The 26,637-nt window shown below is 44.6% G+C and overlaps 4 protein-coding genes across 5 annotated transcripts; 1 reads left to right on the top strand and 3 right to left on the bottom strand.

Moving 5' to 3' along the window:
• Nucleotides 1–370: 370 nt before the first annotated feature.
• LCE6A (late cornified envelope 6A) lies at nucleotides 371–1,225 on the bottom strand. Its single transcript, XM_057748168.1, has one exon. The coding sequence runs from the start codon at nucleotides 1,181–1,183 to the stop codon at nucleotides 935–937; it is 249 nt and encodes an 82-aa protein (XP_057604151.1). The 5' UTR covers nucleotides 1,184–1,225; the 3' UTR covers nucleotides 371–934.
• Nucleotides 1,226–8,513: 7,288 nt separating this feature from the next.
• LOC130859542 (late cornified envelope protein 1F-like) lies at nucleotides 8,514–10,287 on the bottom strand. Of its 2 annotated transcripts, none has more exons than XM_057747047.1 (2): nucleotides 10,212–10,287; nucleotides 8,514–9,133 (listed from the first exon to the last, which is right to left on the bottom strand). In XM_057747047.1, the coding sequence occupies exon 2, from the start codon at nucleotides 9,109–9,111 to the stop codon at nucleotides 8,818–8,820; it is 294 nt and encodes a 97-aa protein (XP_057603030.1). In that variant the 5' UTR covers nucleotides 9,112–9,133; nucleotides 10,212–10,287; the 3' UTR covers nucleotides 8,514–8,817. The 2 variants fall into 2 exon arrangements, with proteins under 2 accessions (XP_057603030.1, XP_057603040.1); XM_057747057.1 differs by lacking the exon at nucleotides 10,212–10,287 and adding an exon at nucleotides 9,421–9,523.
• A 4,737-nt stretch (nucleotides 10,288–15,024) lies between these two features.
• LOC130860564 (late cornified envelope protein 1F-like) lies at nucleotides 15,025–16,671 on the top strand. Its single transcript, XM_057748947.1, has 2 exons — nucleotides 15,025–15,069; nucleotides 16,054–16,671. Exon 2 carries the CDS (start codon nucleotides 16,076–16,078, stop codon nucleotides 16,367–16,369), a length of 294 nt encoding a protein of 97 aa, XP_057604930.1. The 5' UTR covers nucleotides 15,025–15,069; nucleotides 16,054–16,075; the 3' UTR covers nucleotides 16,370–16,671.
• A 7,919-nt stretch (nucleotides 16,672–24,590) lies between these two features.
• LOC130858992 (late cornified envelope protein 1F-like) lies at nucleotides 24,591–26,312 on the bottom strand. The gene is made up of 2 exons (XM_057746200.1): nucleotides 26,184–26,312; nucleotides 24,591–25,218 (listed from the first exon to the last, which is right to left on the bottom strand). Exon 2 carries the CDS (start codon nucleotides 25,194–25,196, stop codon nucleotides 24,900–24,902), a length of 297 nt encoding a protein of 98 aa, XP_057602183.1. The 5' UTR covers nucleotides 25,197–25,218; nucleotides 26,184–26,312; the 3' UTR covers nucleotides 24,591–24,899.
• Between the last annotated feature and the right edge of the window lie 325 nt (nucleotides 26,313–26,637).

Raw genomic sequence — 26,637 nt, 5'->3', positions numbered from 1 at the left:
GCTGAAGTTCATGTCATTGGCAAGTGCCCCATTTACCTTGCATTTGTTTGTGCTGTATCTTCCACCTGGAAGATTCTTCCTCCTCATTCCATCCGCAGCACCAAAGTCTGCTTATCTTTAAAGGCCCTGTTTAAATGCTTCCTACCCCAGGGAGCCTATTCTTTTCTCCCAAAAGTGGGGTGCTCTCTCTGTTTTGAATTTCTCCTTCCAAGGCCCAGGAAGCCACCTTTGACCTACACCATCAGGATGAGTCTCGCCCTGCTGTCCTTGATCTTTCTTACTTTTTTTACCCCCTTTAAGTTCTTTTAGACAGAAAGGAAGAAAAATAAATAAATATGTCAATCAGCTTAAAATTATATTTATTTGTCTACATATTTCAGTCTAGAGTGTACATTGCTTCTCGCACTAGATTGTAAGCTTTTCTGAAGCAGAGACAAATCTCCTACTTACATCTGTGAACACAGAGCCTGGAACACAGTAGATTTTCAACATATGTTTATTATATTGAAGCCGTCAGTGCTAGGATCAGGGGATGACACAGGTTGATGGCTGTGAGGATGCTGAGAACTCAGATGTAAGTCTCAAACCACTTTTCTCTTTAAAACATCCTCAGCTCTCTTAGGAGGAAAGGAGAGGCAGCCCCCACCTTCAGAAGTCTCAGCCCATCGGAGCAGAAACCTCAGGTATCCACAGCAGCCACAGCTTCAAAGCAGCTGTGTTGGTGCTGAGCTGAAGGGGTGGGTGGAAGACAGACACCCAAGTGCAGCTAAGCAGAGTTCTAGTCTCCTAAGTGCAGGGGCATCAGGAGGTGTTTCCGCAGACCAAATGAGAGGGAGAGGACTGAACTTCCAGGGGAACGAGTGCAGGAGACCGGGGTGGGGCAAGAGCAGCTGTCCTCGTGTACGCTCCTCTTCCTCAGTCACCTTAACACTCCTCAACACTCCTCCTCTTTGATGTGGTAGGTTGTGCCACCGCTGAGACAGCGGGGCTTCCGGGGAGCCCTCCGAGCCCTCCAAGAGCTGGCCAGGCTCTGATCCCGGGGCCTTTGGGAACCAGAATCACAGCCTCCTGCACAGGGAGGGCAAGGAGCAGAGCAGGAGACCAGGGAAGGAGGTGGGCCTCGGCAAGGGGGGCATCTGAGAACACTTGGAGTCTCCTGAGACTGCTGCTTCTGCTGTGACATTGCCCGGCTAGCCCGTGGAAACTGTAAGGAGAAAGAACATTCTGTTAGATCAAGAAACCAGGGCCCTTGGTGTCCGTTTCTCTTCTCCATCGGCTGGAGCTGTCACACAGAGCCTAGCATTTACAACCTGCTAAAATCCACCCCAGGAGGGGAAACATGGATTTGAAAGGGGAGTAAATTGTGGTGGGAACTCCCAGGGGACCCACTCGCCAACAACCGTAGTAACTTACTCTTTTTCTTAAACAAGAAAAACAAAAACTGCAACCTAGTTGAGCTGGTAGTCCACTTTCCCAGGCCAACGTCCACCACGGTCAAGTGTAAAGGAGGTCCGAGTCTTTACCCTTTCTTCACTCAGTCTTATTTTGTCTGAAGTTCCTAAGCCTGCATATACCTTCTCTGCTTCGCTGGCCCTCTAGCTTCTGTGGCTTTTTCCCATCTTAGATCATTTGAGGTCTTTCAAAGGGGTCCATATCCCTTCCCTTCTCCCTGCCCCAAACCTCTTCTAGCTGGTGTATCTACTCCCTGGAAAGAAACAAGAGGAGGAAATGGGGCTGCCTTAGCAGCCTCTGAGTAAGGGACATCCACATGTACACCCACCCAGATGTAGCTTCACCCTAGAGGAAGATGTGTGGACAGCTTATCCTGGGAGGAGTCTGGAGGCCTCTGGGGCTGGGAAGGAAGAGACTTTTATACCTACTCCAATTAAAGCCTCCAGGCTACACGTTACCAGAGGGCAGCCATGGAGCAGATTATTTATCCGGATGTTTCACAATTCCCAGGGCTGGATTCCTCAGCTACACGCAACTGGATGTGGGTCAAAGGGATCCCCATGTGAGTGAGTGACCAAAAGGCTGGGGCCTTCACATTGGCCTGAGTGGAGGTGGGTACACTGACCAAGTCTAGATTACATCCCTGCGGGGCTGAATGGGGATATGACAGTTCTATCCAGGATTGGAGGAGGAGGATCAAGTTCAATATCATCCAAGTCTGAGGAGGACCCTTCTTGTCCATCTCCCAACCCATCACCCATGACTTTCATCATCCAGCTCAATGCCATCACCCCCAGGGAGACTTGCCTGATCCTCCAGCCACATCCAAGTCCTCAGTCCTCTGAACTTCATAGATGCCTCTCACAGCCTTTAAAACTGTTCATGGTCAAGGTGACCTAAATTCTTGAGCTATCTCCTCTGTTAAACAGTTCCATGATGACAGGGACCATATCTTGATCACTTCTGCATTCCTAGAGCCTGATACTCTCCCTGACATAAAGAAGATGCACATTAATATTTGTCAAATGAAACTACGTGCCATTAGAATAGACTTTGTGTTTGGGGAGGACAAAAAACAGGAGGAAAACAAAATCCCACCCACTTTTTGTTTTGTGGATCAGGTCCCAATTTCTGTGTTTACATTCTCACCTAATACAGTTTCATAAATAGTGTAGGGGATTCTGTGGGTGGACCTCATCTTACAGAACAGGCTGAAAATATCATGGAGAGTAAAACACTCAGAAACCCTGCTATTTCAAATGCAAAAAGGGAAGTGTTTACGTCGTCATCAAGGAACCTCAGGAAAAAGTTTTCCACAGAATGAACAGTTTTTCTTCATCTTTCATGAAAATGTATATTGGCACATGTTGTCTGTGCTTAGAGTGGGGACACTTTCATCTAAATATAGCCCCTTACTTCTGGATGTTTCCGTCTCAGAATTGCTGATGATGAGCACAGCTAATTAAAAAGATGCGGATGAAACTCCCTGATCTTAGGCACAGTGTCCTGCCTACCTCGGTGTTCCTGATTCCTGGCACCCAGTAGGGACTCGGGAAATTAGTTGAGTAAATGAAAGAGATAAGCAATTATAAGGGATATTCTGATTAAAGGAGCAGTCCTCAAAGCCTTCAGATCATACATAGGACAAAAGTAGGCAGGGTTGGGACTTCCCTGGTGGCACAGTGGTTAAGAATCCACCTGTCAATGCAGGGGACATGGGTTCAATCCCTTGTCTGGGAAGATTCCCACATGCTGTGGAGCAACTAAGCCCATGTGCTACAACTACTGAGCCTGTGCCCTAAAGCCCATGAGCCACAACTACTGAGCCCATGTGCCACAACTACTGAAGCTTGCGCACCTACAGCCCATGCTCTGCAACAAGAGAAGCCACCGCAGTGAGAAACCCCCACACCACAACAAAAGTATCCCCCACTCGCCACAACTAGAGAAAGCCCTCACAGAGTAACAAAGACCCAACACGGCCTAAACGAACAAATAAAATAATTTTTTAAAAAAGTAGGCAGGATTGAGATGTGGGGTGACGGTTAGGTACCTAACCAGAGTAGAAAACAGGACAAGACAGAATAGGAACAGCTTTTGGAGCCCCAAACCCAGCAGGATGGGATTATCAGGGCTTCATCTGGGAAGGCTCCCAGGATGAGGCAGCCTTGATGTGTATTTGGGGTAAAGGGAGAGAAAGGTCCTTGTGAGTGGAACAGAAAAAATGATAGAAAGCCCATCTCACACTGTTAGAATAGGACACTAAAGAGGGAGCACCTGATTTATGGGGCCTTGGAAATCAGGTGCTCCTTCTTTCTTCACTTCCTCCTCCCTCCTCCCTCTCTTCTTCTTCCTACTTCTCTTACTGTTCTCCTTCTCTGCAGGCATCAGAAACAACTCAAACTGCTCCTCAGAAAGTCTGCACACACACTGAGTGTTAGTGGGAGAGCAAAGGAACTCTGGTCTCAGTTTACCAGTTTTTTCTTATCCCCACCCAGACCCACACCACATAAACCCACACTCCCTAGACTTCACACATCACAAATGCATTTCCTTGAGGTCAACTAATAGCTACCCAACCCCTATTGCCCCTATATGAGGCTGAAGAGTCTTTCTGGGGTGCTGCCCTAGGCAAATGAGTCTTCCTTGCTTCCCCTCCAGCTCCCCGAGACCCTGTCTTATAATAATGGCCCACAGGAGTCTCTAGGGCCAGCCATTTTCAGCACAATGAAATTTCACCACATGTAGGATGGTGCTGGGGATTGACTCCACCAGGACTGGCATTTTCAATGGAGGAGATTGGCATCTAGCTTTGCCCATTCCCTAAAGTGAGCCTGCTTGAAGCCCCAGAGCTGTCCTGTCCTCCAACTAGACTTGCAAGTCCAGCCAGTTCCAGGTCAGGACCCCAGAAATTTAAAGGTCTCCTTCACTCTTCCTGGTTCAGGTTGTGTCTATGAGTTTGATTCTATGATTTGATATTTATTATGCACTGAAGCTGAATCTGGCCTCTGTACCCTGACACCAAATTAAATCTCAGGGACAGAGTTTTGGGTGAAGTAGAAAAGAATAGCTTTATTGCTTTGCCAGGCAAAGGGGGCCACAGTGGGCTAATGCCCTCAAAACTGTGTGTCCCCGCTTGGAGAGGGTGGTGAGAATGTTGCTGGATTTTACAGAGTGAAGACACAGAGGCTATATGCAGGAAGCAGCATTTATTCATGCCAGCACATGCCCAGCAGATTCGTATCCAAAGGTTGAGCCCCAAACACAGCGGGACACCCCCTTATATACTTTCATTAAACTACTACACATTGGAATTTTTTTGTCTCCCAAATAAGGTAACAAGCAAAGGAGCGTATAACCTGATTGGATACTTCCCCTTCTATGGGTGGGCCATTGCTAAGTTACAGAGTTAGGCAGGAGTTACATAGCAACAGATTTACGCAGGAACCATGCGAGAGGGACTTCAGGGTTAATGGGCACATAAAGATAATGGCAGGATCTAACTGCATTTCTTTCTAGTTGAGTTATGGCCTCCAGGCCCTAGTGTTACTTTGTTCTGGGGGAGCTCCCACCACAAGAAGTTTTATAGTCGGTTCAAAGAAGGTGTGATCAGTTGGTGGACATTCTTCTGATGGGTTGGTGGTGAGGTAAGTGGGAGTCACCATCAGACCCCCAGTCTGGGGTCTACATGCTTGTGGGCAGCATCCCATCATTAAGCATTATCTTCTCCCACCTGGAGGGAATTTTCAGTATCTGCAAAATAGTTCCAAGATATTGTTGTGTATATCCCTTGATGGAGAGCCAGGACCTTGCCCCAAGGCTGCACTATTGTTTTTCTTGGCTATTTCTCCCTTGGCTCACATCCCCTCCCTTCCCTAAATAACAACTGCTTGAATCTGCCCATGGGAACTCAGGGAAGGTCATGGAGGCTGAGTGAAACCTATTTCCTATAATCAAAGAAATGGGGGACACAGAACAGCTTTGTGCCCAGGAGCCCCAGAGGGCCCTGCTCTGTATCACTTTCCTGTATTCTTCTGAATGTTGGTGGTGACTTGTTAGTTTCTTGTCATAAAATAACTCATGCAAATTGTTATTGTCTGCCTGGCCAGGGTGGGCAGTTACAATCTGTGTTTCCCCTAACAACTCTATGAAAGAAACTGGCATCCAGATCAAGATGGTTTTTTGGAGACACTAGTCTGCCATCTTCTAGGTCTGCTGGCTTTCCGAATAAAGTCATATTCCTTGCCTCAACATCTCATCTCTGATTCATTGTCCTGTTGTGTGGTGAGCAGAGTGAGTTTGACCTCAGTAACACAAGCATGAGGCTATGTCTCATACATCTTCTATCCCCTTTCAGGGTTTACAATGGTTCACTGACATACGAGTTTAATAAATGTTTTGTTATTGAGTCCAAGCTCACTCTGCTTGCTGCACGACAGGCCAATAAATCAGCAGACGAGCTGCTGAGGCAAGGAATAGTGACTTAATTTGGAAAGCCAGCGAACCTAGAAGATGGCAGACTAGGGTCCCCCCAAAACCATCTTATCAGGCTCTGGATGCCAGTTTCTTTTATGAGAACAGAGAGGGGGAGGAGGTGAGGAAGAAAAGTAAAAAGTCCATCAGTTTTGCAAATTACCTCCTGTTTGGCCAGCATCTGGGAAGGAATGTGTTAATTTCGTATTTTCTGCAGCTATTCACAGGTGGGCAGGGTCAGATTGTCTCCCTGTGAGCTGAACAAAGGCACTTTAGTTTAACATTCAGGCAGAGAGGTAGGGTTCCCTGAGGCAGGTCATTATGTATGATTATAATAACAAAAGCAATGAAAAGCAAAGATTAAAGTCAAAAACAGATCCAACATGGGGGTCAGATTTTGCTCTTCCCTGTTACAGTTTCAAAAAATCCCTCTCACCAACATTTGCAAAAAACAAAAACAAACAAACAAAAACAAAACAAAACAAAAGAAAAAAAAACAAAAAAAGGGAAAAACCAAACATTTACATAATGCTTTCTAAATGTTAAGTCCTGAGTTGATTAATTTCAGGTGAATATGAACTCAGCAATGACAAGATCAGACACAGGGAGGTGGGTCTGGATCACACTGTGGACTCTGCAACTATATTTCTTAAATACTATGATATTTTGCTTAGAATGTGTCAAAGAATTTAGTTTAGAGGAAGTGTTCAGGACATCTATCCTATGACTCTCACAGGTACTTCTTATTTTAGAACCTATCCCTTTTCCTTTTTCCTAGGAAAAGGGTTAAGAGATTTTCTGGTTCTAGATTTTTCTTCCAGCCAAACCATCAATTATGCTGACTTGTACACAAGGCTATAACATTATGAGGATTGGCTTGTTAACACAGACCATAGGGTCTAAATGCTTGGCTTCAATTTTAATAGAAGAAATTGTCAGCAAAGGATGGGCTTAGTGTAAACTTTCCTTCATCAAAGGGGTCAGTCTCTTTTCTTCTTCTCTCACCATCCAAAGAAAGAAAAGAGAAATCTCTTGAGATTTAGAGAAAAAGAATTAAAACTCTGCTCAGAGGTTATGTTGTCCACACTCCTCATAAAATAATTTTTAAAGACTAAATCATAAAGGAAATCTATAAATACATAAAATCTTGAGATGCAATCTTTTTAAACCTCAAAGAAAACCTAAACCAAATTAAACAAAAGACCTTAAAGGAAGACTTTCAGAGTGACAGTATGAAGAGCTCTTTGGACCCTCTCCCCCAGCACAACAGCTATAAATGTTGAAAATTAGTTTATAAAAATATTTCAATTCTCTGTAAATTGTCCTGGGGGCATACAACAAATGCAGAGTTTTATTCAAGAGAATCTACTAAATCTCAGGAACAACAAAAAGAATCTATGACCCTGGAGTGCACCTGGTCTCAACTGAAACATTACACTTCTCAGGGATAGAGGATCTTTTTGTCTGAGAATTCTGATTTAGATAACATGGTGGTCATATGTCACTTTGGCCATCAGCCAACTCCTTACTTAGTATGCTAGTTGACTTTATGGGAGAGTATCCAGCAATGTGTGCAGTGCTGGACTTCTCTTGCTATTGAATCCAAAGGGGATGCATCACTCTTCTCGTTTCCTGGAATAGCCGAAGACCTGGCACATGGTGAGGATTAGCATACTGCATGATCCCTCACCAGACTTTGAATCCGGAGCGACTGACTAAAGACACAGGGACATCTAGAGGTCACATTAATTACAGCAGCTGTGAGGTGTGAGCCACATTATTCCTGTAACGTGTTCCTGCTATCTGCTGTACCAGACACCTGTGTCTTTTAATGAATTCATATACAAATTCAAGGTATTAGCTATTTACCCAGTTTATAATAACACTACTGAGGCATAATAAATTAAAAGTTAACAATGACTGCATCTCATGTGAAATTCGTAATTGAAAAAAATTGATGAAAATTCAAAACTTCTTTACAAAATCCAGAGATGAAATATTTGACCTGAAAAAATTGGACTTGGGACTCAGGGAGAGAAAAGGGAGAAATGATTGCTTTTTAAAAAGTCCCTGGTTCCTTTTATCGACATTTTAAATTTTTATGATCTTTGCCCCATGACCCATGGATGTTTCTAGTTAGAATTCATTAAGATTCCTGGTTTATTTGCAGAAAGTTCATGTTTCGTTTTCTAAACAAATTTTTTGGCTAAAGGAGAGAAGAAATTGGGGGTGATTTGGGGTAGTATCACAGAGGGAAGGAGGAAGAGACCAATGGAGCGATGGAATGCATGTCTGTCAAGCCTGTCTTTCTCCAGGGGCCACTGGACCCAGAAGAAAACCCAAAGTCCAAGGCACGGTCTTCATGAGAGACACCAGGAGGCTGTGCTCAAGCCAAGATGCGTGGTATTCATCCGAGAATTGGTGTCAGAGTAAGTAAGAGGCAGAGCCATTTTCCTTGCCCCTCTTCTCATTCCCAGACATATATCTAGCACTTATGTGATTTCCAAGGTCTCAGGCAGCAAGAGAAAGGATAGTGGTGAAAAGAATGTGGGGCACAAGCAGGCAAGAAAGAGTCTAGAACAATCTGGTAAGCAGATTTCTTGTTTTATTGTTGCATGTGAGGATGCAGACTGCAAGGAGATTAGCTGGGGAATGAGTTAGAGTCTGTGGTTTGGGGATCCCAGGGCAGACAACACAGTTGGTGTTAGAGGTCAGCAGATAGATTCTTGGGAGCAGATTCAGGCTTCTGAATCCCAGGGCAGAGGGACACTCCAGCCAAGAGCTCAGAAACTTCCCTGGGACCTCTCAGGTAAGCCCAGGAGGAGCAGCAGGAGGAGGATGTGTGTGCCCATTTGCTGCCGCAGGTCAGCGCTTCTTGCCTCAGGGTCCAGGTCAGCAGCAGCCCCCAGAGGACTGGCCGCTGCCCCCGCCGCAGCAGCCGGAGCCCCCCGAGGGCTGGCTGCAGCAGTCAGGGCTGTGGTGTCTGCGGCGGTGGGACCTGCGGCGCCTGTGGTGGCTCAGGCAGCAGCCCCCAGCCCCAGCGCTGCAGCAGTCCCCAGAGCTGGGGGCGCAGCAGGGAGGGGCTGGGGGGCACTTGGGACACTTGGGGGGGCATTCTGGGACCGGGCACTTGGGGGGGCACTTGGGGGGGCACTGGCACTGCTGCTGGTTCTGCTGGCAGGACATCTTGGTGGGTGGGCTTCAGGAGCTGAGGGAGAATCCAACAGCAGGTCAGACCCAGCACACACAGGCCTCCCTGCCCCTTCCTGGCCTTTCCGCATCCTCCCAGCCCCTTTAGTTTGCAAACTGTTTCATGTAGTCCTAGATAATGAAAGTTTCATTATTTCTAACAGTTGCTCAAGTGCTCTCCTTTTTATAACAAGTGTTCTTATGAAGCATTACCAACTGCCTTCTTATTAAAATACTGAGACCAAAAGAGAAGAAAACATTCTCAAAACAAACATCTAGTATGTAGTAGATCTACTGTAATTATACCATAAGCATCATGGAAACAATCTAGGAAGCAGTTTAGAAAGAAGTCATTTTAGGGAAAACGGTCATTCCCTCTCGGAAAATTTCCTAAGCATTCTTGTCCTGTAGGGACAAAAAAATTCACACTTGCAGTGGATGTTGGAGATGGCCTGGGGGAACTAGGTATTTAATTAAGCAAGCTGGGACTTGCACCCAGGCTCCTGAGCTGGTCCAGTGCTCTGGTGTTCTCCTCAGACACTCACTGTAAACGAATACCTCAGCACCAAGATTTGGGGTGTGTCTCTTCACCTCTGCAGACCCACAAATCTGAGAGCTTAAAATAGGTTCGTCAGCTCTGATTTCCTCTCCACTGTCTGAGCACCACTGTCCCCACCTCTGCCATTTCAGGAGGGACAGTTATGTTTTCAAAGATACACTTCCCTCTTTGAACACAGCTATACCTTAGTATGAAGGTCAAGATTACAAATCCTTGCGGTCACTGACTGAACAAGACACCAACTGGGTGTCTCTAGAGCACCCAGTCACAATTCCATAGCTCCTCCCCCCCAGCTTCCCAGCCTCCACATAGCCCCTCCCTCAGTCTTCCTTAGACTCGTTCCTTTGCTAATAAGGACCAGTCTCATCCTCTTCTCACCCTCCCCTCCCTTCCCCAACACACATATGCATACACACACACACACACACACACACACAGAAATACACACACACACTGCAAAGGCCCTGCCCTGCCTTCCTGCCCTGCTCAGAGCATCCCTCTGTGGAAGGCCTTGCTCGGGTTCCCAGTGAACACTCACCGGTGCACACGTTATACAGGGTCTGTCAACACTTCAGGAGAGGAGTAGATAGAGATGCTCTGGCCCCTAGGCCCTTAAGATGATTATATGAAGAAAGCCTACATTCCTATGACTTGGGGAAAAACTCTGGAATTCCAAGACCCTGAATAGATACCAATTTGTTAATATCTCGGTCACTTTGTGTAGTGCAAACCCTACTACTATATGGTTGAGCTATGTATTGTGTGTGTGTGTGTGTGTGTGTACTAGAACACACTGCTACTTAGAAATATTGCAGAAACTATGAGAGAGACTAAATATGGGAAGATAAGTGTGTGTGTGTATATGCACACCTACACCCACTTACACACGTAGATATCTCACCGAGTTTCTCTCTGCATGTGGTATTGCCTGGTGCTCAGCCTTCTCTAAATTGTTCTGCCTTATATGTCTGATTTCTCCTTTGTTATATGTCTGGTTGGGTTTCAATTCCTCACTGAATTCTATTCTTCACTGGGTTCCATCCCTCACCTTCAGAAGGAATTGTCCCTGACCATGAAGAAAGTCTTATCCTGGGGTTCGCACGGGTCCAGAAGGAGCCAGTCTCTACTGACGCATGTCCGAGGCCTTTGCAGTGTGAGCTCAGCTACATCTCCAGGTTAGGCTTTGCTACCTCCCTTTAGAAATGTTCTTCTTAAGCTGAAATGGCCCATTTTTCCTACTGTAATTTCTTTCTACTTGTCCAACTCCCATGACTTATTCCATGATTTATGTACTTCTGAAACTCTGTTGTTCAAATATAACTTGCTGTGATAGCTTTTGGAGTCTTTCTCTCAAATACACTTAAAATAAACTCTCTTCAAATCCCCAGCTTGGGTCTTATGTTTCTGTCTCCCTCATCAGCTCCGAATTCAGGGCTGTGCATTCAATGGGTAATGAGTTTTAAAATCTATTCATTAATATTAGAGTGAATTTTGCTTTGGTTATGACTTACGCCATCGTCCTCAGAATTCTCACCCTGAGATATTCACATTAGAGTGCAGTGGCCTTATCACCCTGCAGAAATCTGCCACTGGAATACCTGAGTATGGCTCACGTGGTTTCCCAGGTGTATTTAATGAGAATGTCATCAGGATATGGATTACCTGATTCACACAGGTAGTTCTGATTCAGGAATCCAGCTCATTCATTCCAAAGGTGATGGGTTGCAGAAGCTCTTCTGGCCATGCCTCTGCCACCACCTAGGGCAGTGCCCTAAAACATCAGTTCATCTGACGTGGGTTCAGCAGCATGAAGTCACATCTTGAGCACTGGGTTTAGATCTCAATGGCTTGGGAACCATTTTAAAATAAACTATGTCTCTAGTAAAGGACTGTTTTTCTGAGAGAGGATCCCTCTTCTGTTGTCAGGCTCTCATAATCTCAGGAGATAGGAGAGAAGAATGCTGACACCTGGTGAAATTAATTCAGATTCAGTGAATTTTTCTCTGTATTTCAGAGCCAGCACTACACACAAGTGACTCTTAATTTTTTCCTTCCATTGCAAACATCAACTCATAGTAATAACAATAAATCACTACTCCAACGTTGCTCCAATATGTGCCTAATGATTTTTTATTAATAGTTAGGTAAAATATCTTAAGGATGGCAGAAATATTAATAAACTTGGCCACTTTAAAAAATCTGTATGGTACAATGCATCATTATAAAACCGGCTGAGGAAACATGAGATACACAAGTCAGCATTAGATTAAAATTCACAATAAACAATAATTTATTATAATTTTATGGAGAATAAACAAACCTACCTACACATTACTGGGAAAAACATTAGAACAAATAGCTCAGATAGAAATTCACACGAGTAATACACTTTGAAATTTATTATTGCATGTTTTTACACACAAGTAAGCAAAAAAAATACACATAAAATAAGAATGACTTCTCAGGAATGAGGTCCATCAGATTTATTCCTTTATATTGAACTGGAAAAGATTTTAAATGGATAACAAAACTCAGTATTGCTAAAGGTGATCAGAAATGGGTCTTAAGTTGTTGCAAATATACATTGGCCTAACCATCTAGTTGGAAATTGATTGATTCAGTAGTCAACACATAATTATTGCGTACACAATTTAAGCTTTAACATGAGCATACTCTTTTACACAGCCATTGAACTTCTAAGAATGTAATCCAAGGAAAAAATCTTTGAGTAATAAATTCATATGCAGAGGAATAATTACTAGAGGAAATTAAAATGATAGGAAGAGTTAGAAAAGTTGCAAGATATGTCAGAATACAGAATAAATGATATCTTTATTGGCCAGCAATCAATAATTCAAAATATAATTTAGAAATTGCTATTTATTTTTAACACTAAGTTTTCTTTTTTTTTTTTTTGATTTTTTTTTTTTTTTTTATTTTGGCTGCGTCGACTCTTGGTTGTGGCTCATGGGATCATTTGCTGAGCATGCGAGCTCTTCTTTGCTAATCACAGGCTTCTCTCTAGTTGTGCTGTGTGGGCTTCCTCTTCTCTAGTTGTGGTGCACAGGCCCCAGAGTGCATGGGCACTGTAGCTTACTGTATGTGGGCTCTTTAGTTGAGGCCCACAAGCTTAGTAGTTGTGGTGCATGGGCTTAGTTGCCCCATGGTATGTGGGATCTTAGTTCCCTGAACAGGGATCAAACCTGTGTTCCTCCCAGTGGAATAGGGATTCTTTACCACTGGACCACCAGGGAAGTCCTGAAATTGCTATTTAAAGTCTGAAAAAATATAAATATCTAAAATATAATTTTTGCTTAAAATTTTTTGATTAAAGAGAAGACTTTATTGAAAGACATTATAGAGTGCTAAAATAGAGTTATACCATATCCATGGATGAAGAGAAAGGAAAACTATCATAAAATTTGTCCATCCTTCACAAATTAAAGAATGTATTCTGTGAAATTTTCCTCACAATTCTAAACATGTTTTGCTTTGTTTTTCTTCATTTTCATTTGTGGAACACGACAAGCTGACTCTAAAATCTCTATGCAAGAGCAAAGATCTAGTGACTGTCAAGATAATCTTCGGGAGGAGAACCAAATCATGAACCTGTATGATTCGATAGTACAACTGATGATGCACCTGTAGTCATGAAGGCAGCAGGATATTCTCACAGGGCCAAGCTGACAATGAAAGAATCATCAGCCCAATTACAGATGTACATGTGTGTGGAAATTCCATTATGACTGAGTAGGCATTTCAGATTAGCGTGGAAAGTGAAATATTCCATTATAATAAGGAGACAACTGATTATCCTTTGGAAAAAATGTTAAAATAAATACGGAATGTACAAAATTCTTTCTGGGTTGAATAAAGACCTTAAACTTTTTTTTCATTTTGTTTTTTTGGCCACAGCATACAGCATGTGGGATCTTAGTTCTCCAATCAGGAATCGAACCTGAACCCCCTGCATCTGAAACAGTGTTAACCACTGGACTGCCAGGGAAGGCCAAGCCCTTCACGAAGAGAAATCAAGATTTTACAACTTTTTTAAAAAAGTTGTAAATTTCTGACTTTATAAATGGCCGAGAAGTCTTAAAATCTTGAGTAGTGCAAACAATGTAATGTTGCAGAAATGTAGCACTATTTAAAATAAAACACTTTTTAATTAAATGACAATATTAAAAAAGCACATAAGAAAATAATTTATTCAGGAAAGATACAGCTCATTTGATTATAGTATATTAGCAACCAAGATTTGTAAAGGACACTTACAGATCCTGACAAAAAAAAGATATAAACAAATAGAAATATAGATTCAAAATAAGAAGAGACAATTCATGGAAGAGGAAATCCAAATCACCAACAAACATAAAAAGATGCTCCTGATCATTACTAAGAAAAAACACATATTAAAACCACAGTGGTATCCCAATTCACAGGCATCAGATGGCAATTGAAGTTCAGTAACGACCTGCAGAAAGGGTGATTCTTATATATCACAAGTGGAGACAGCAATTGATAAGAGCAGATTAGAGTGATGGGCATGATGTAAAATACAACAGTCCCACTAATGTAAGAGGGTCTCTCCAACATATATGAAAGCAGACACACAAACATTTTCATGGTGCAATATTGATACAGCAAATAGTTCAACACCCTGAGTGCCCATCCAAAAGAGACAGGATAACAAAATCACACTGTACTCATAAGATGGATACTATGTGGTGATAAAAATAAACGACACCTACAGAGATCAACTTAAATAACTCACAAAAATAATGTTTAAAGAAAAGAGAAAGTTACAGTTAAGTATCTTGAGTGTGATGCAATTTCTATGAAGTTGAAACAACACAACTATTACACACACACACACACACACACACACACACACAAGGTGTCAGGGTTGCCAGGATGAAATAAAAAATGAAGGAATATGTTAAAAACTTAGTTTAAACAGTTTGTATGTAGTCATTAAAATAACATTTGGGAAGAAAGAAGTATAGTGTTGGGCAGAGCCAGGGGTAGGGATGGAGGCCAAAGGATGTTTCCTAGAAGGATACGTGAAGGCTCTCAAGGCAGACACCTCCAGGGAGAACACTTGGGGTATGACAGTAGGGATTTTCCCAACATGTCTCCATTTCTGAGCAGCCATCGTCCTTACAGGGAGCTACTGCCCTGGGCTCCCTGCAGGGAGGCAGGGAGGAGCTGCCAGTCATCACCTGTCACAGGTCACAGGAGACACATGGGTGGCAGGAGGCAGTCCTCTCATGCCCGGGCCCTGTCTCACACCTGAGGGCAGAGCCCGAGGCCAGGATAAAAGGGCCTCAGGGCCAGAGCACCTCCATCCACTCCTCTCCTAAGGTGCTGACGGACCCTGTGCCACGTGTGCACTGGTGAGTGTCCACTGGGAATGGGAGCAGGGCCTTCCACAGAGGGTGCTCAGACCAGAGGGGAGGGCAGGCGGGACAGGGTCTTGGGGATGGTGGCCAATATTATTAGAGAGGGAGACAGGGCCTGGAAGGATGGAAGGGGCCAGGAGCAGGCAGGAAGCCTGAGAGAACAGAAGGAGTTTAGCGATGGCTAAGGACACTGGGCGGAACCCAGAGACCCACAGCTGTGTGGGGCCCACAGGATGGACTAAGGAAGACACTGGCTGCTCTGATGATCTGGAACAGGTCTCAGAAAGGGGGCTGACTTTTGAGACATCACTGTAGCCTCTGCCAGGTATGATTTGGGGACAACAATTCTCAAAGTGTGGAGAAGATCTGAGGCATTTTGGGAGTCTGTTACACGTGTGGCTGTGGTACCCAGCGTGGGAAGTCATTTTACAAGCTCCAGAGTTTGAAAAGTACAAGAAATTTAATAATCTCTAGGTCAAGGATAGTGTGAGAGGTGATTCTGAGACCATCAGAGCCCAGGCGGTGAGTCAAGTGACAGCTCAGCTTTCTCTTTATCAAGCGAGCCAGCCAGGAAATTGCTAAGACCCCCTTCTAATCTGAACTAGTAAACCTTTAAAATATGAAATTACTCAGGGTGTTAACAGGATATTTTTTCCATAAAGAAAATATTTCAGTTCTAAATTAGTCTCTATAGAACAATTTCAATATTTGGATGACACAAGTGAAGAAAAAATGTTTTTTATTTACTACCATTTGGTCTCAATTTTCAAATTGGAGAAACAGATGATGACAGACCCCTACTTGAATGGGATAAGCTGAGGTTCGAAGGAGATGCTGTGAGAGTTTTTGATAAGATATTAATATGATAAAAGTGTCAGGTTATTTAAAAGCACATATTAGAGAAGATGCTGAAAGGCCAGGAAGGGGCAGGGAGGCCTGTGTGTGCTGGGTCTGACCTGCTCTTTGACTCTCCTGCAGCTCCTGAAGCCCACCCACCAAGATGTCCTGCCAACAGAACCAGCAGCAGTGCCAGTGCTCCCCCAAGTGCCCCCCCAAGTGCCCTGTCCAGAAATGCCCCCCCAAGTGTCCCAAGTGCCCCCCAGCCCCTCCCTGCTGCGCCCCCAGCTCTGGGGACTGCTGCAGCACTGGGGCTGGGGGCTGCTGCCTGAGCCACCACAGGCGCCGCAGGTCCCACCGCCACAGACACCACAGCCCTGACTGCTGCAGCCAGCCCTCGGGGGGCTCCGGCTGCTGCGGCGGGGGCAGCGGCCAGTCGTCTGGGGGCTACTGCTGACCTGGACCCTGAGGCAAGAAGCGCTGACCTGGGGCAGCAAATGGACACACATGTCCTCCCCTTGCCTCTCCCCCTGCTGGGCCTGCCCTTGTGCTGGGAGGTCTGGGGGAGGCCTCTGAGCTCTGGTGCAGAGGATGCCTGTGCCCTGGGGTCCAGGAGCCACAAACCTCTCCCCAAACCCATGTATTGACCTCCTCTCCCATATGTGCGGCGGCCCTGGGAACCCCAAAGCAGGGACCCTGTGTCCCTCTGCAGCTTCTCTTTTGGCATCAACCAGCCTGATGTGAAGCAATAAAACAAAATCTGCATTCCTTCTTGCCTAGACTCATTTTGTATTCCTACATCATCTCTCTCACAATCTGTCCTCAACATCTGGTTCCCCTAATGCCTCAGGGGACTTGTTCAAATTTGCCTCTTGTTCTACTAATGTTCTTTATACCAAAACAAATGTTTATTGGTTCCGAATCTAATCCAAACCCAACACTGCATTTAGTTGCCATGATTCTTCAGTCTCCTGCTATCTGTGACAGTCCTTCAGGCGTTTTGTCTTTCATGACCTGGGCACTTTTGAGGAGCTGTTGCTTTTCTAGACAAACCCTCAGTTAGGGTTTGTCTGAGGTTTCTCCTTGACTAGAGATGATTATGCATTTTTGTAGGGGAGCCCACTGAAGTGATGCTACAGCCTTCTTAGAGCCTGATGTCATGCCTCATATGATGTATAATTGACCCATTCCTGGTTCCTGAAAATTGAAATGCAAATATTTGCAAAGATTCTAAAAATTGAGGCATTGAATTTCTAAATTTTGTGCATTTTTTTTTTCTATTTTTTTCTGGGGTGGGGAAGCAATAGAAGCTGCCTTTCCACAGCAATCTGAGTAAATTAACCCGTATTGTCCGAGGAAAGTATAATGGCCTACCCTGTAGTAATTGTCTTGCAGGACAGTGCTGGGTCTCTTCGGGACACACCCCCACCATCTACCTTTGCTTCTAGACATATAAGTGGATTCAAGTTCCAGTAGGCCCCAAAAGGCAGGCATGAAGTATGACCCAAAACAGGAGTACCACACCCCAAAAAAACTACATGATATTTTCCAATTTATACAGACACAAACCCAAGGAATATGTGTGGAATTGATATTAGGGGTAGGGGATGCTTGTGGAAGAGGCAAACTGGGATGAGTCCCATTTATTGATATAGATCAGCCAAGTAAATATTCTAGACATAACAAAAGATATTCTGGAGATAGCAGTGTAGCTTTAGAGGTTAGACAGGGCTCTAACAGTTTGGTTGACTGGCAGAATCATGAAGCAAAAGGCAGCCTTCACTGAATGAAGGTGTAAGACCAGGACTGCCTTGGTATACTGCAGAGGAAGGGACCCAGAGGCTTGGGCTTAGGGAACGTTAGAGTGGAGGTATTACTTACGATCTGCTCATCTGCCCAGAAGGGTCCAGAGGACTCACCTTTTACCACAACCAGGAGTAATATACTTGTAAGGGGAGTCCTGGTATCCTTGACGGGCTCTGCACTTGTTCTCTGTGAGTCAAACAATACAGTGGAATCTGACGTCACCTGGATGCAATAGGGATAATTGGATCCCAGGATGGCAGGGGCAAAGGGCAGCACTTAGTCACCAATGGCAACGTGGGTGTGTCTACTGTAATGGACCTCAGGTCAATGCAGCCCTCAGGATGGTCTGGCCCCCAGGGAGCTATGTCTGTGCTAGTTGATCATGGTGTACGTAGAAGTGAAGCAGATGGGAAGTCTACTCAATTCTCCCTTGATACTTATAAGTGGGAGAGTTCTAAGTCAAGTGAACAAAACCCTGATTTATGAAAAGAGAGAATCATGCTCCCCCATCCACTGCTGGTCTTTAGCTACTTTACAGACCCAGAGCACTTTGAATGAAGGAGAGGCCAGGTCCCCTTGAAGATGGACCCTGGTACCCTGCCAAAAAGTTGTACCATCAATCTATCCCCCAGCCTTCCTCAGAGGGACCTCAAATCTTTGACCAGGGTAGCTGTTGTTATCCATGGGTTCAGCAACATGAATCTTCACTCACCATGGCTGAGCTGTCCACAGTGAATGCTGAGTGTCCCATCAGCCATCAGTGAAGACCAACACTGAGCTCCCGATAGGACACTAACACGGGGGGGATCAGCCAACTACCTGGTGACATGTTGGCTGTTTTAGGCAACTTACATCAGGAAAGGGGCAGTGCTTTGTTGTTATTGGTATAAAATCTTCCTCTGGATATGCATTTGCCCTCCTTGTATACAATTCTTCGGTCAACGCACTCATCTCAGCTCAGGACTTCCAGAATGCCCTATCCATCCTCATGGTGATCCACATGGTACTGTTTCTGTGACAGTTAATTCCATGTGTTGGCCTGACTGGCCATGGGGTGCCCAGGCTAAACAATATTTCTCGATACGTCTATGAGGCTGTTTCTGGATGAGATTAGTATTTGAATCAGTGGATTCAGTAAAGTAAATTACTCTTCCCAGTGTGGATGGGCATCATACAATCTGTTGGGAGCCTCAGTAGAACAAACGGCAGGGGATGGACAAATGTGCCCTTTTTTATTCTTGCCTGATTTCTTGAGTTGGGACATTGATCTTCTCCTGCTCCTGCTTCTCAGGCCTTCACACCCAGCGTGGAATCTTCACCATTAGCTCCCCTGGTTCTTGGAACTTCAGACTTGGACTGAATTACACCACCCGCTTTCCTGAATCTGCAACTTACAGAAAGCAAATCATGGGACTTCTCAGCATCTCAATCAGATAACCCCATTTATAAAGTAAATCTCTGTTCCCCATCATCCTCAAGCAGCTGGCTTAATAAAACTGTGAAATGGCCTCTTGAAGACCTAGTTGCAGCAGCAGCACAGTGGTTAGACCCTGCAGGGCTGGGGAAAGGCTCTTCAGGAGGCTGTGTATGCTCAAAATCAGCAATCAGTATAGGCTTCTCTTTCTTCTACAGCCAGACTACATAGGTCCAGGAATCAATAGGTGGTACCACTTATTATTACCCTTAGATATCTACTAGGAAAAGTTCTGTTTCCTGTCCCTGTGACCTTATGCTGATCTAAAGGTCTTAGTTCCTAAGGGAGGAATGCTTCCATCAGGACATACAATGATTCCATTGAACTGGAAGTGAAGACTGCCACCCAGCCACTTTGGCCTCCTCATGCCTCTGAATCAACAGGCAAAGAATGGAGTTACTATGCGTCATGGAGTGATCAAGTTTGATTACCATTAGGTAGTTGGAATATTTCTTCCAAACGGAGGTAGGGAAGAAAAATTTGGAATACCGGAGATCCCTCAGGGTGTTTCTTAGTACTTCCAAATCCTTTGATTAAAGGCAAGAAAACTACACCAGCCCAATTCAGACAGGACTATTAATGCTCCAGTTCTCTTCAGGAATAAATGTTGGGTCATCTCAGCAGATAAAATAAAACCACTAGACTCGAGGGAGGGTGGGGCGGTGTCGAGGGAGGGAGGGAATACGGGGATATGTGTATAAAAACAGATGACTGAATTTGGTGTACCCCCCAAAAATAATAAATAAATAAATAAAATTAAAAATAAAAAAAATAAAACCACAACCAGGACTGTAATTATTATGTGTTTTTTCCCATATTTTTTATGAGTATGAGTCTGTGTGTGTGTGTATTTTTTAAATTAATTAATTAAGCAATTAATTTGCTGCATTGGGTCTTCATGCTACTCAGGGGCATTCTCTAGTTGCAGTGAGTGGGGGCAACTCTTCTTTGTGATGCGGTTGCTACTTCTCATTGCAGTGGCTTCTCTTGTAGTGGAGCTCGGGCTCCAGGCACGTGGTCTTCAATAGTTGTGGCTTGCGGGCTCTAGAGCACAGGCTCAATAGTTGTGGCGCCCAGACTTAGTTGCTCCACGGCACGTGGGTTCTTCCTGGAGCAGGGATCGGGCCTGTGTTCCCTCCATTGGCAGAGAGATTCTTAAGCACTGTGTCCCCTAGGAAGGCCCTGTGTGTATGTCTTAAGCATCTTTGTTTTATTCCCTTTCTAATCCCAATATCCCATGAGATGTATTGACTGATATATTTAACTGTTGTTCAACTTTATGTCATATTATTCAATTTAAGGCCACCAAAGAAAAGAGTAAACATCACTCCAGGACATTGCATTCTCTTCTGGACAAAGTGTTATAGCAATTTCTGTTGTACACAGCATATTTCTACTATGTTAGCTAGAAACGTGACCTTGTCAATGTCTTTATTTGCAGAATAAGTTTGGCTTAAGGAGATGTGTACAGGTGCCAAGCTGACAAGGGGTGAACTGTGATGGTTAACTTTATATGTTAACTTGGTTAGACCATGGTACCCAGATTGTAAGTCAAACACCAGTCAACATGTTGATGGGAAGGCCTTTGTTTTTAAATATGATTAACATTTAAATTAGTCCTTTGAGTAAACAGATTATCCTCCATAGTGTGAGTGACTTCCTTCAATCAATCATCCAATCAGCTTTAAACGAAGACTGAGGATACTAAAAGGAGAAATCCTGCCTACAGACTGCCTTCAGAATGACAGCTGCAACATCAACTCTTCCATGAATGTTCGACCTGACAGCCCGCTCTGCAGATTTTGAACTTACCATCTCCCACAACTGTGGGAACCAATGCCTTAAAATAAATCTCATTATATACATGTATATGTCCTATTGGTTCTGTTTCTCTTAAGAACCTTGACTAATACAATGTGTGAACATGTGTGTGTAGGAGCAATGAGGGCTCTCTGTGTCCTTTGTCTGTCATATTTTTCTATGTTTCTGTATTTTGGGTTTTGCAGATATATTTACACATGAGCTATACTACTTCCTTATACGGCATGTATTGTGATTTTCTTTTGTTCATTATTTGTCTTCTTATTTTATAGGTGGTACTTTATGCTATATAATATTAATTTTTTTTCTGAATTTTAATTTATCAGCCCTTTCCTTTATGTATTATGGGTTTTGTGCCACTCTGAAATATCTTTTTCCCATTAAAATTAAGCAACAATCATTTATATTTTCTACTTTTCAAGAGTATTGTTTCATCCTTTATAATTTTCAATGAAGATTTGCAGGAAGGGAAAATACATTAATGTTCTACTTTTCAGCTCAGAAAGAAGGAGAATGGGAGGCAACAGAGGAAAATTAACTCAGGCTGAATTACGTCCCACTGGATCTCCTGTTCCTTGAGAAGATCAGAGAATGATGTAAGAGATAGACCCCTTGGATGAATAGGTGACCTCAGAAAGCCTTTGGTAGTAAAATGGTCCAAGAGCCATTGATAGCTAATATCCAAGGCCAAACAGTCAGTCCAAGTGGTATTGTTGTAATCATAACTCTGACACATCACCCAAGTCTAAGCAGATCGATATTTGGGCTCTGCCCTGTCTCGAGGCAGAGGTGTGGACCAGGTGACCTCTTCACCCCATCATTCTAGGAATCAGGAGCTGGGCTCCTGTGTGAGCCCAGGCATGGATATCCTGGCCACTCCCCCATAACTAAGCTCATTGGAACAACTTGAGCCAATGTCAGACCCAGGTGAGACTGGGGCAGTTGTCTGCCTACTGACGTGGCAGTCACAGCTCACTGTGCCTGTCTCAGAGTGTGGCTTCCTAGGAGGATGACCTAAGTCATAGGAAACAGCTATTTGGAAGCTGCAAATCAGTGCAATTGCTAACAAAAGGATTTTCAAAAATCTCTTAACCATCCTTGGGAGCATAACGTTGTAGTAGTTGCTGAAGGGGAATCAAAAAAGACGCATGTTGTGTTGTCAGAGGGTCTTTTAAGGTCTCGTTTATAGCATATGTCACAAAGGACTTGGAACAAGTGAGGCTTGAATTCACTGTCTCAGGATGGAAAATATCATGGGATAAAGCACAGGAGTAGAGTAAGGAGAGACATGTTTACAGTACAGCCAATATGCCAGTAATTCTTGAGGAGACAAACAGAAACTGGCGTAGTTGTATTAAGTCATGTTGCAGAGAGCCTCGGAGGTCAGTCAAAAATGCTGACCTCTGTCCTGGACACAGTGTTTGCCCTGGATGATGCTTCCTTAAAGGGAAGGGGTAATGATGCCTGGAGTGTGGGATGGTGGAGAGAGAACATGCTTGTATCCCAGTGAAAATGGGAGACAAGGAGAAATCGTAACAGAGGGGAGACAGTGAAACATCTGGGGAGGCCGTGCACCTTGAGATATCTGATGCTGAGAGTAATAGACAAGGTGGATTCTGCATCTATATCCGTATCTATGTCTGTATCTGTACCTCCATTTGTATCTCTGTCCATGTCTGTATGTAGTTATACAAACAATCTTTTATATATAATCAGTCTAAAAACCCCACAAGCATGTGCACATGTATACAGTTCACCAGATATTGGTTAATCTTGCCCAATATGATCTAGATATAGAAATTACTGAATCAATCAATATCTTATTCTACTCCTGAAAATTATTTTGGACGCTTCTGGAAAGAGGGCGTTCTTCCCATGATTGTTCCTAGCTCTAATTTCCCTTCATCTGATTAATTTGTTTAGTTTTTTTTTTTTTTTCTGTTGCCTTCCAGAATTTGAAGGAGCACTTTCTAGCTACTAAACAGTTAGTCCTTATCTTCATCTTGTAAAAATATTCAAATACCAAAACCCTAGAAGGACTCCTTGTGTGCCTGTGGGAACAAAGTAGTAACACTGGAGATTCCCACTGACCCCCAAGCCCCCCTTTCTGTCAGGTCCTCCTGTCTCCCTGTTTCCCCCACATATGCCCCAGGCTTGAACACTCTCCCTCTCCTATCCTTGCAGCTTTATGGCCCATGGGCTCACCCTTGTCCCATGGGTAAGATCCTTGAAAACAAATTCTCATTCTACCATGAAAGGCAATGCAGGTTGCCTTCCATAGGGTCCTCCTCCACATGAAATTTAGATGTAAGAATTTGCAGTATGAGGACTTCCTAGGTGGCACAGTGGGTAAGAATCTGCCTGCCAACGCAGGGGACGTGGGTTCGATCCCTGCCCCAGGAAGATACCACATGCCATGGAGCAACTAAGCCCGTGTGCTACAACTATTGAGCCTGTGCTCTAGAGCCGCTGAGCCACAACTATTGAGCCCATGTGCCACAACTACTGAAGCCCATGCGCCTAGAGCCCATACTCTACAGCAAGAGAGGCCACTGCAATGAGAAGCCCACGCACCACAACAAAGAGCAGCCCCCACTCGCCACAACTAGAGAAAGCCTGTGGGCAGCAATGAAGACCCAACACAGCATACAAAATAAACAAATAAATAAAATAAATTTATAAAAAAAAAAAAGAATCTGCAGTAATGAACATTCAAATTTGGGGGTTGCACTATAAACTAGCATAATTATTCTGGATGGCAAATTACTACTTAACATTGTGTAATCAACTTAAAATTAAAATGAACATAGGTTTTCAGACCATTATTTTCTAAGAAATTAGCAAAAGGAAATACAGATAAGGTATAGGAGAAGTGCATTTACAAGAATCTTCATTGCCGTAATTAGATAAAAGGGTTCAGCCTGTGGCAGAATATAAGATCAATATTAAAACACAAGTTATAACCAATGACAGCAAGACCGCAGTAATAATTGTTTCCCATAGACCTTAACAGAAGCCAGAAAAGTCAGAGGTAAATCTTTGATAAACCATAGATATTTAAACACTTTCAAAGTATCTCTCATAAGGTATTATTTAAAAAGAAAACTAGTAACTAGGCAATGAAGAATCCTGGTAGATATCACCTAAAGCAAGCAGTCAACATTACATCACTGGGAATAGGACAGTTAACGACATACACTATGAAACAAGATATCAGGCTCCTACACAAATGCATAATGACATCTAGCCAAGAAGAAACATCTGATAAATCTGAATTGAGGGGCACTCTACAAAAACCAGTGGCTCTTATAACATATCAAGTCATGAAAGACAAAGAAAAGCTGAAGAACTGTCACAAGTAGGAAACAAAAGAAACGTGGCAGCTAAATGCCATGTTGGGTCCTGGATCGGATTTTGAACAAATAACATGTGTTTGGCTATGAAGGACATTAGTAGGATAAGTGGTAAATTTGAACATATCCTGTAGACATTGAGGCATTAGGGGGACCATGAGTAGAGGACAGAGTGTGAGAAAGATGATGTAGGAATTAAAGATGAGACCAGGCAGAAAGGAATGCAGATTTCCAGTTTTATTATATCACATCAGGCTGGGTTAGGGCAAAAAGAGAAGCTGCAGAGGGACACAGGGTCTGTGCTTTGGGGATCCCAGGGCCGCCACACATATGGGAGAGGAGGTCAATACATGGGTTTGGGGAGAGGTTTGAGGCTCCTGGACCCCAGGGCACAGGGATCCTCTGCACCAGAGCTCAGAGGCCTCCCCCAGACCTCCCAGCACAGGGGCAGGCCCAGCAGGGGCAGCAGCAGGGGGAGGACGTGTGTGTCCATTTGCTGCCCCAGGTCAGCGCTTCTTGCCTCAGGGCCCAGGTCAGCAGCAGCCCCCAGAGGACTGGCCGCTGCCCCCTCCGCAGCAGCCGGAGGCCCCCGAGGGCTGGCTGCAGCAGTCAGGGCTGTGGTGTCTGCGGCGGTGGGACCTGCGGCGCCTGTGGTGGCTCCGGCAGCAGCCCCCAGCCCCAGCGCTGCAGCAGTCCCCAGAGCTGGGGGCGCAGCAGGGAGGGGCTGGGGGGCACTTGGGCGGGCACTTGGGGGGGCATTCCGGGACAGGGCACTTGGGGGGGCACTTGGGGGGGCACTGGCACTGCTGCTGGTTCTGCTGGCAGGACATCTTGGTGGGTGGGCTTCAGGAGCTGCGGGAGAATCCAACAGCAGGTCAGACCCAGCACACACAGGCCTCCCTGCCCCTTCCTGGCCTTTCAGCATCTTCTCTAATGTGTGCTTTAATAACCTGCCATTTTTATCATTGTATTATCTTATCAACTACTCTTACAGCATCTCCTTTGAACCTCAGAGTATCCTTTTTAAATAAGAAGGGGTCACATATTTGAAAATTGAGAGCTGATTATATTATATAAAAAGCAATTTTTTCACTTATGTCATCCAAATATTGAAATTGTTCTACAGAGACTAATTTAGAACTGAAATATTTTCTTTACGGAAAAAAATATCCTGTTAACACCCTAAATAATTTTATATTTTAGACATTTTCTAAATCAGATTAGAAGGGGGTCTTAGCGATTTCCTGGCTGGCTCACTTTGTTCAGGAGAAAGTTGAGATGTCCCTTGACTCACATCCTGGGCTCTGATGATCTTAGAAACAGCTCTCACACTATCCTCGGCCTAGAGTTTATTACCCTTCTTGTACTTTTCCAACTCTGGAGCCAGTAATATGTATTCCCAGGCTGGTTCTCCCACCCCCGTGTTTAACAGTCTCCCAGAATGCTTCCGGTCCTCTTCTCACTGTGAGAATTTCTCACCCAAATCATACCTTGCAGAGGATAGTGATCTCTCAAAGGTCAACCCCCTTTCTGAGACCTGTTCCAGAACATCAGAGCAGCCAATGGCTTCCTTCTTCCTTCCTGTGAGTCCCACACAACTGTAGATCTTTGGGATCCGCCCAGTGTCCTTAGCCATCACTGAACCCCTACTGATCTCACAGGCTTCCTGCCTGCTCCTGGCCCCTTCCATCCTTCCAGGCCTTGTCCCTCTCTAGTAATATGGGCCACCATCCCCAAGACCCTGTCCCGCCTGCCCTCCCCTCTGGTCTGAGCACCCTCTGTGGAAGGCCCTGCTCCCATTCCCAGTGGACACTCACCAGTGCACACGCGGCACAGGGTCCGTCAGCACCTAAGGAGAGGAGTGGATGGAGGTGCTCTGGCCCTGAGGCCCTTTTATCCTGGCCTCGGGCTCTGCCCTCAGGTGTGAGACAGGGCCCGGGCATGAGAGGACTGCCTCCTGCCACCCATGTGTCTCCTGTGACCTGTGACAGGTGATGACTGGCAGCTCCTCCCTGCCTCCCTGCAGGGAGCCCAGGGCAGTAGCTCCCTGTAAGGACAATGGCTGCTCAGAAATGATGACAGTTTGGGAAAATCCCTACTGTCACACCCCACGTGTTCTCCCTGGAGGGTGTCTGCCTTGAGGCCTCTCACCTTTCATTTTTGGAACCATCCTTCGGCCTCCATCCAACCCCTGGCTCTGCCCAACACTATACTTCTTTCTTCCCAAATGTTATTTTAATGACTCCATTCAATTTGTTTTAAACTAAGTTT

This window comes from Hippopotamus amphibius, chromosome 1 (genome assembly GCF_030028045.1).
Source record: "Hippopotamus amphibius kiboko isolate mHipAmp2 chromosome 1, mHipAmp2.hap2, whole genome shotgun sequence".
NCBI classification, from domain to species: domain Eukaryota; kingdom Metazoa; phylum Chordata; class Mammalia; order Artiodactyla; family Hippopotamidae; genus Hippopotamus; species Hippopotamus amphibius.
The sequence above is the reverse complement of the archived record's forward strand: the minus strand, read 5'-3'. Positions and strand labels throughout refer to the sequence as shown.

Coding starts and splice junctions, on each gene's coding strand:
- LCE6A (XM_057748168.1), bottom strand. CDS start 1,183: ATGTCACAGCAGAAGCAGCAGTCTCAGGAGACTCCAAGTGTTCTCAGA.
- LOC130859542 (XM_057747047.1), bottom strand. CDS start 9,111: ATGTCCTGCCAGCAGAACCAGCAGCAGTGCCAGTGCCCCCCCAAGTGC.
- LOC130860564 (XM_057748947.1), top strand. CDS start 16,076: ATGTCCTGCCAACAGAACCAGCAGCAGTGCCAGTGCTCCCCCAAGTGC.
- LOC130858992 (XM_057746200.1), bottom strand. CDS start 25,196: ATGTCCTGCCAGCAGAACCAGCAGCAGTGCCAGTGCCCCCCCAAGTGC.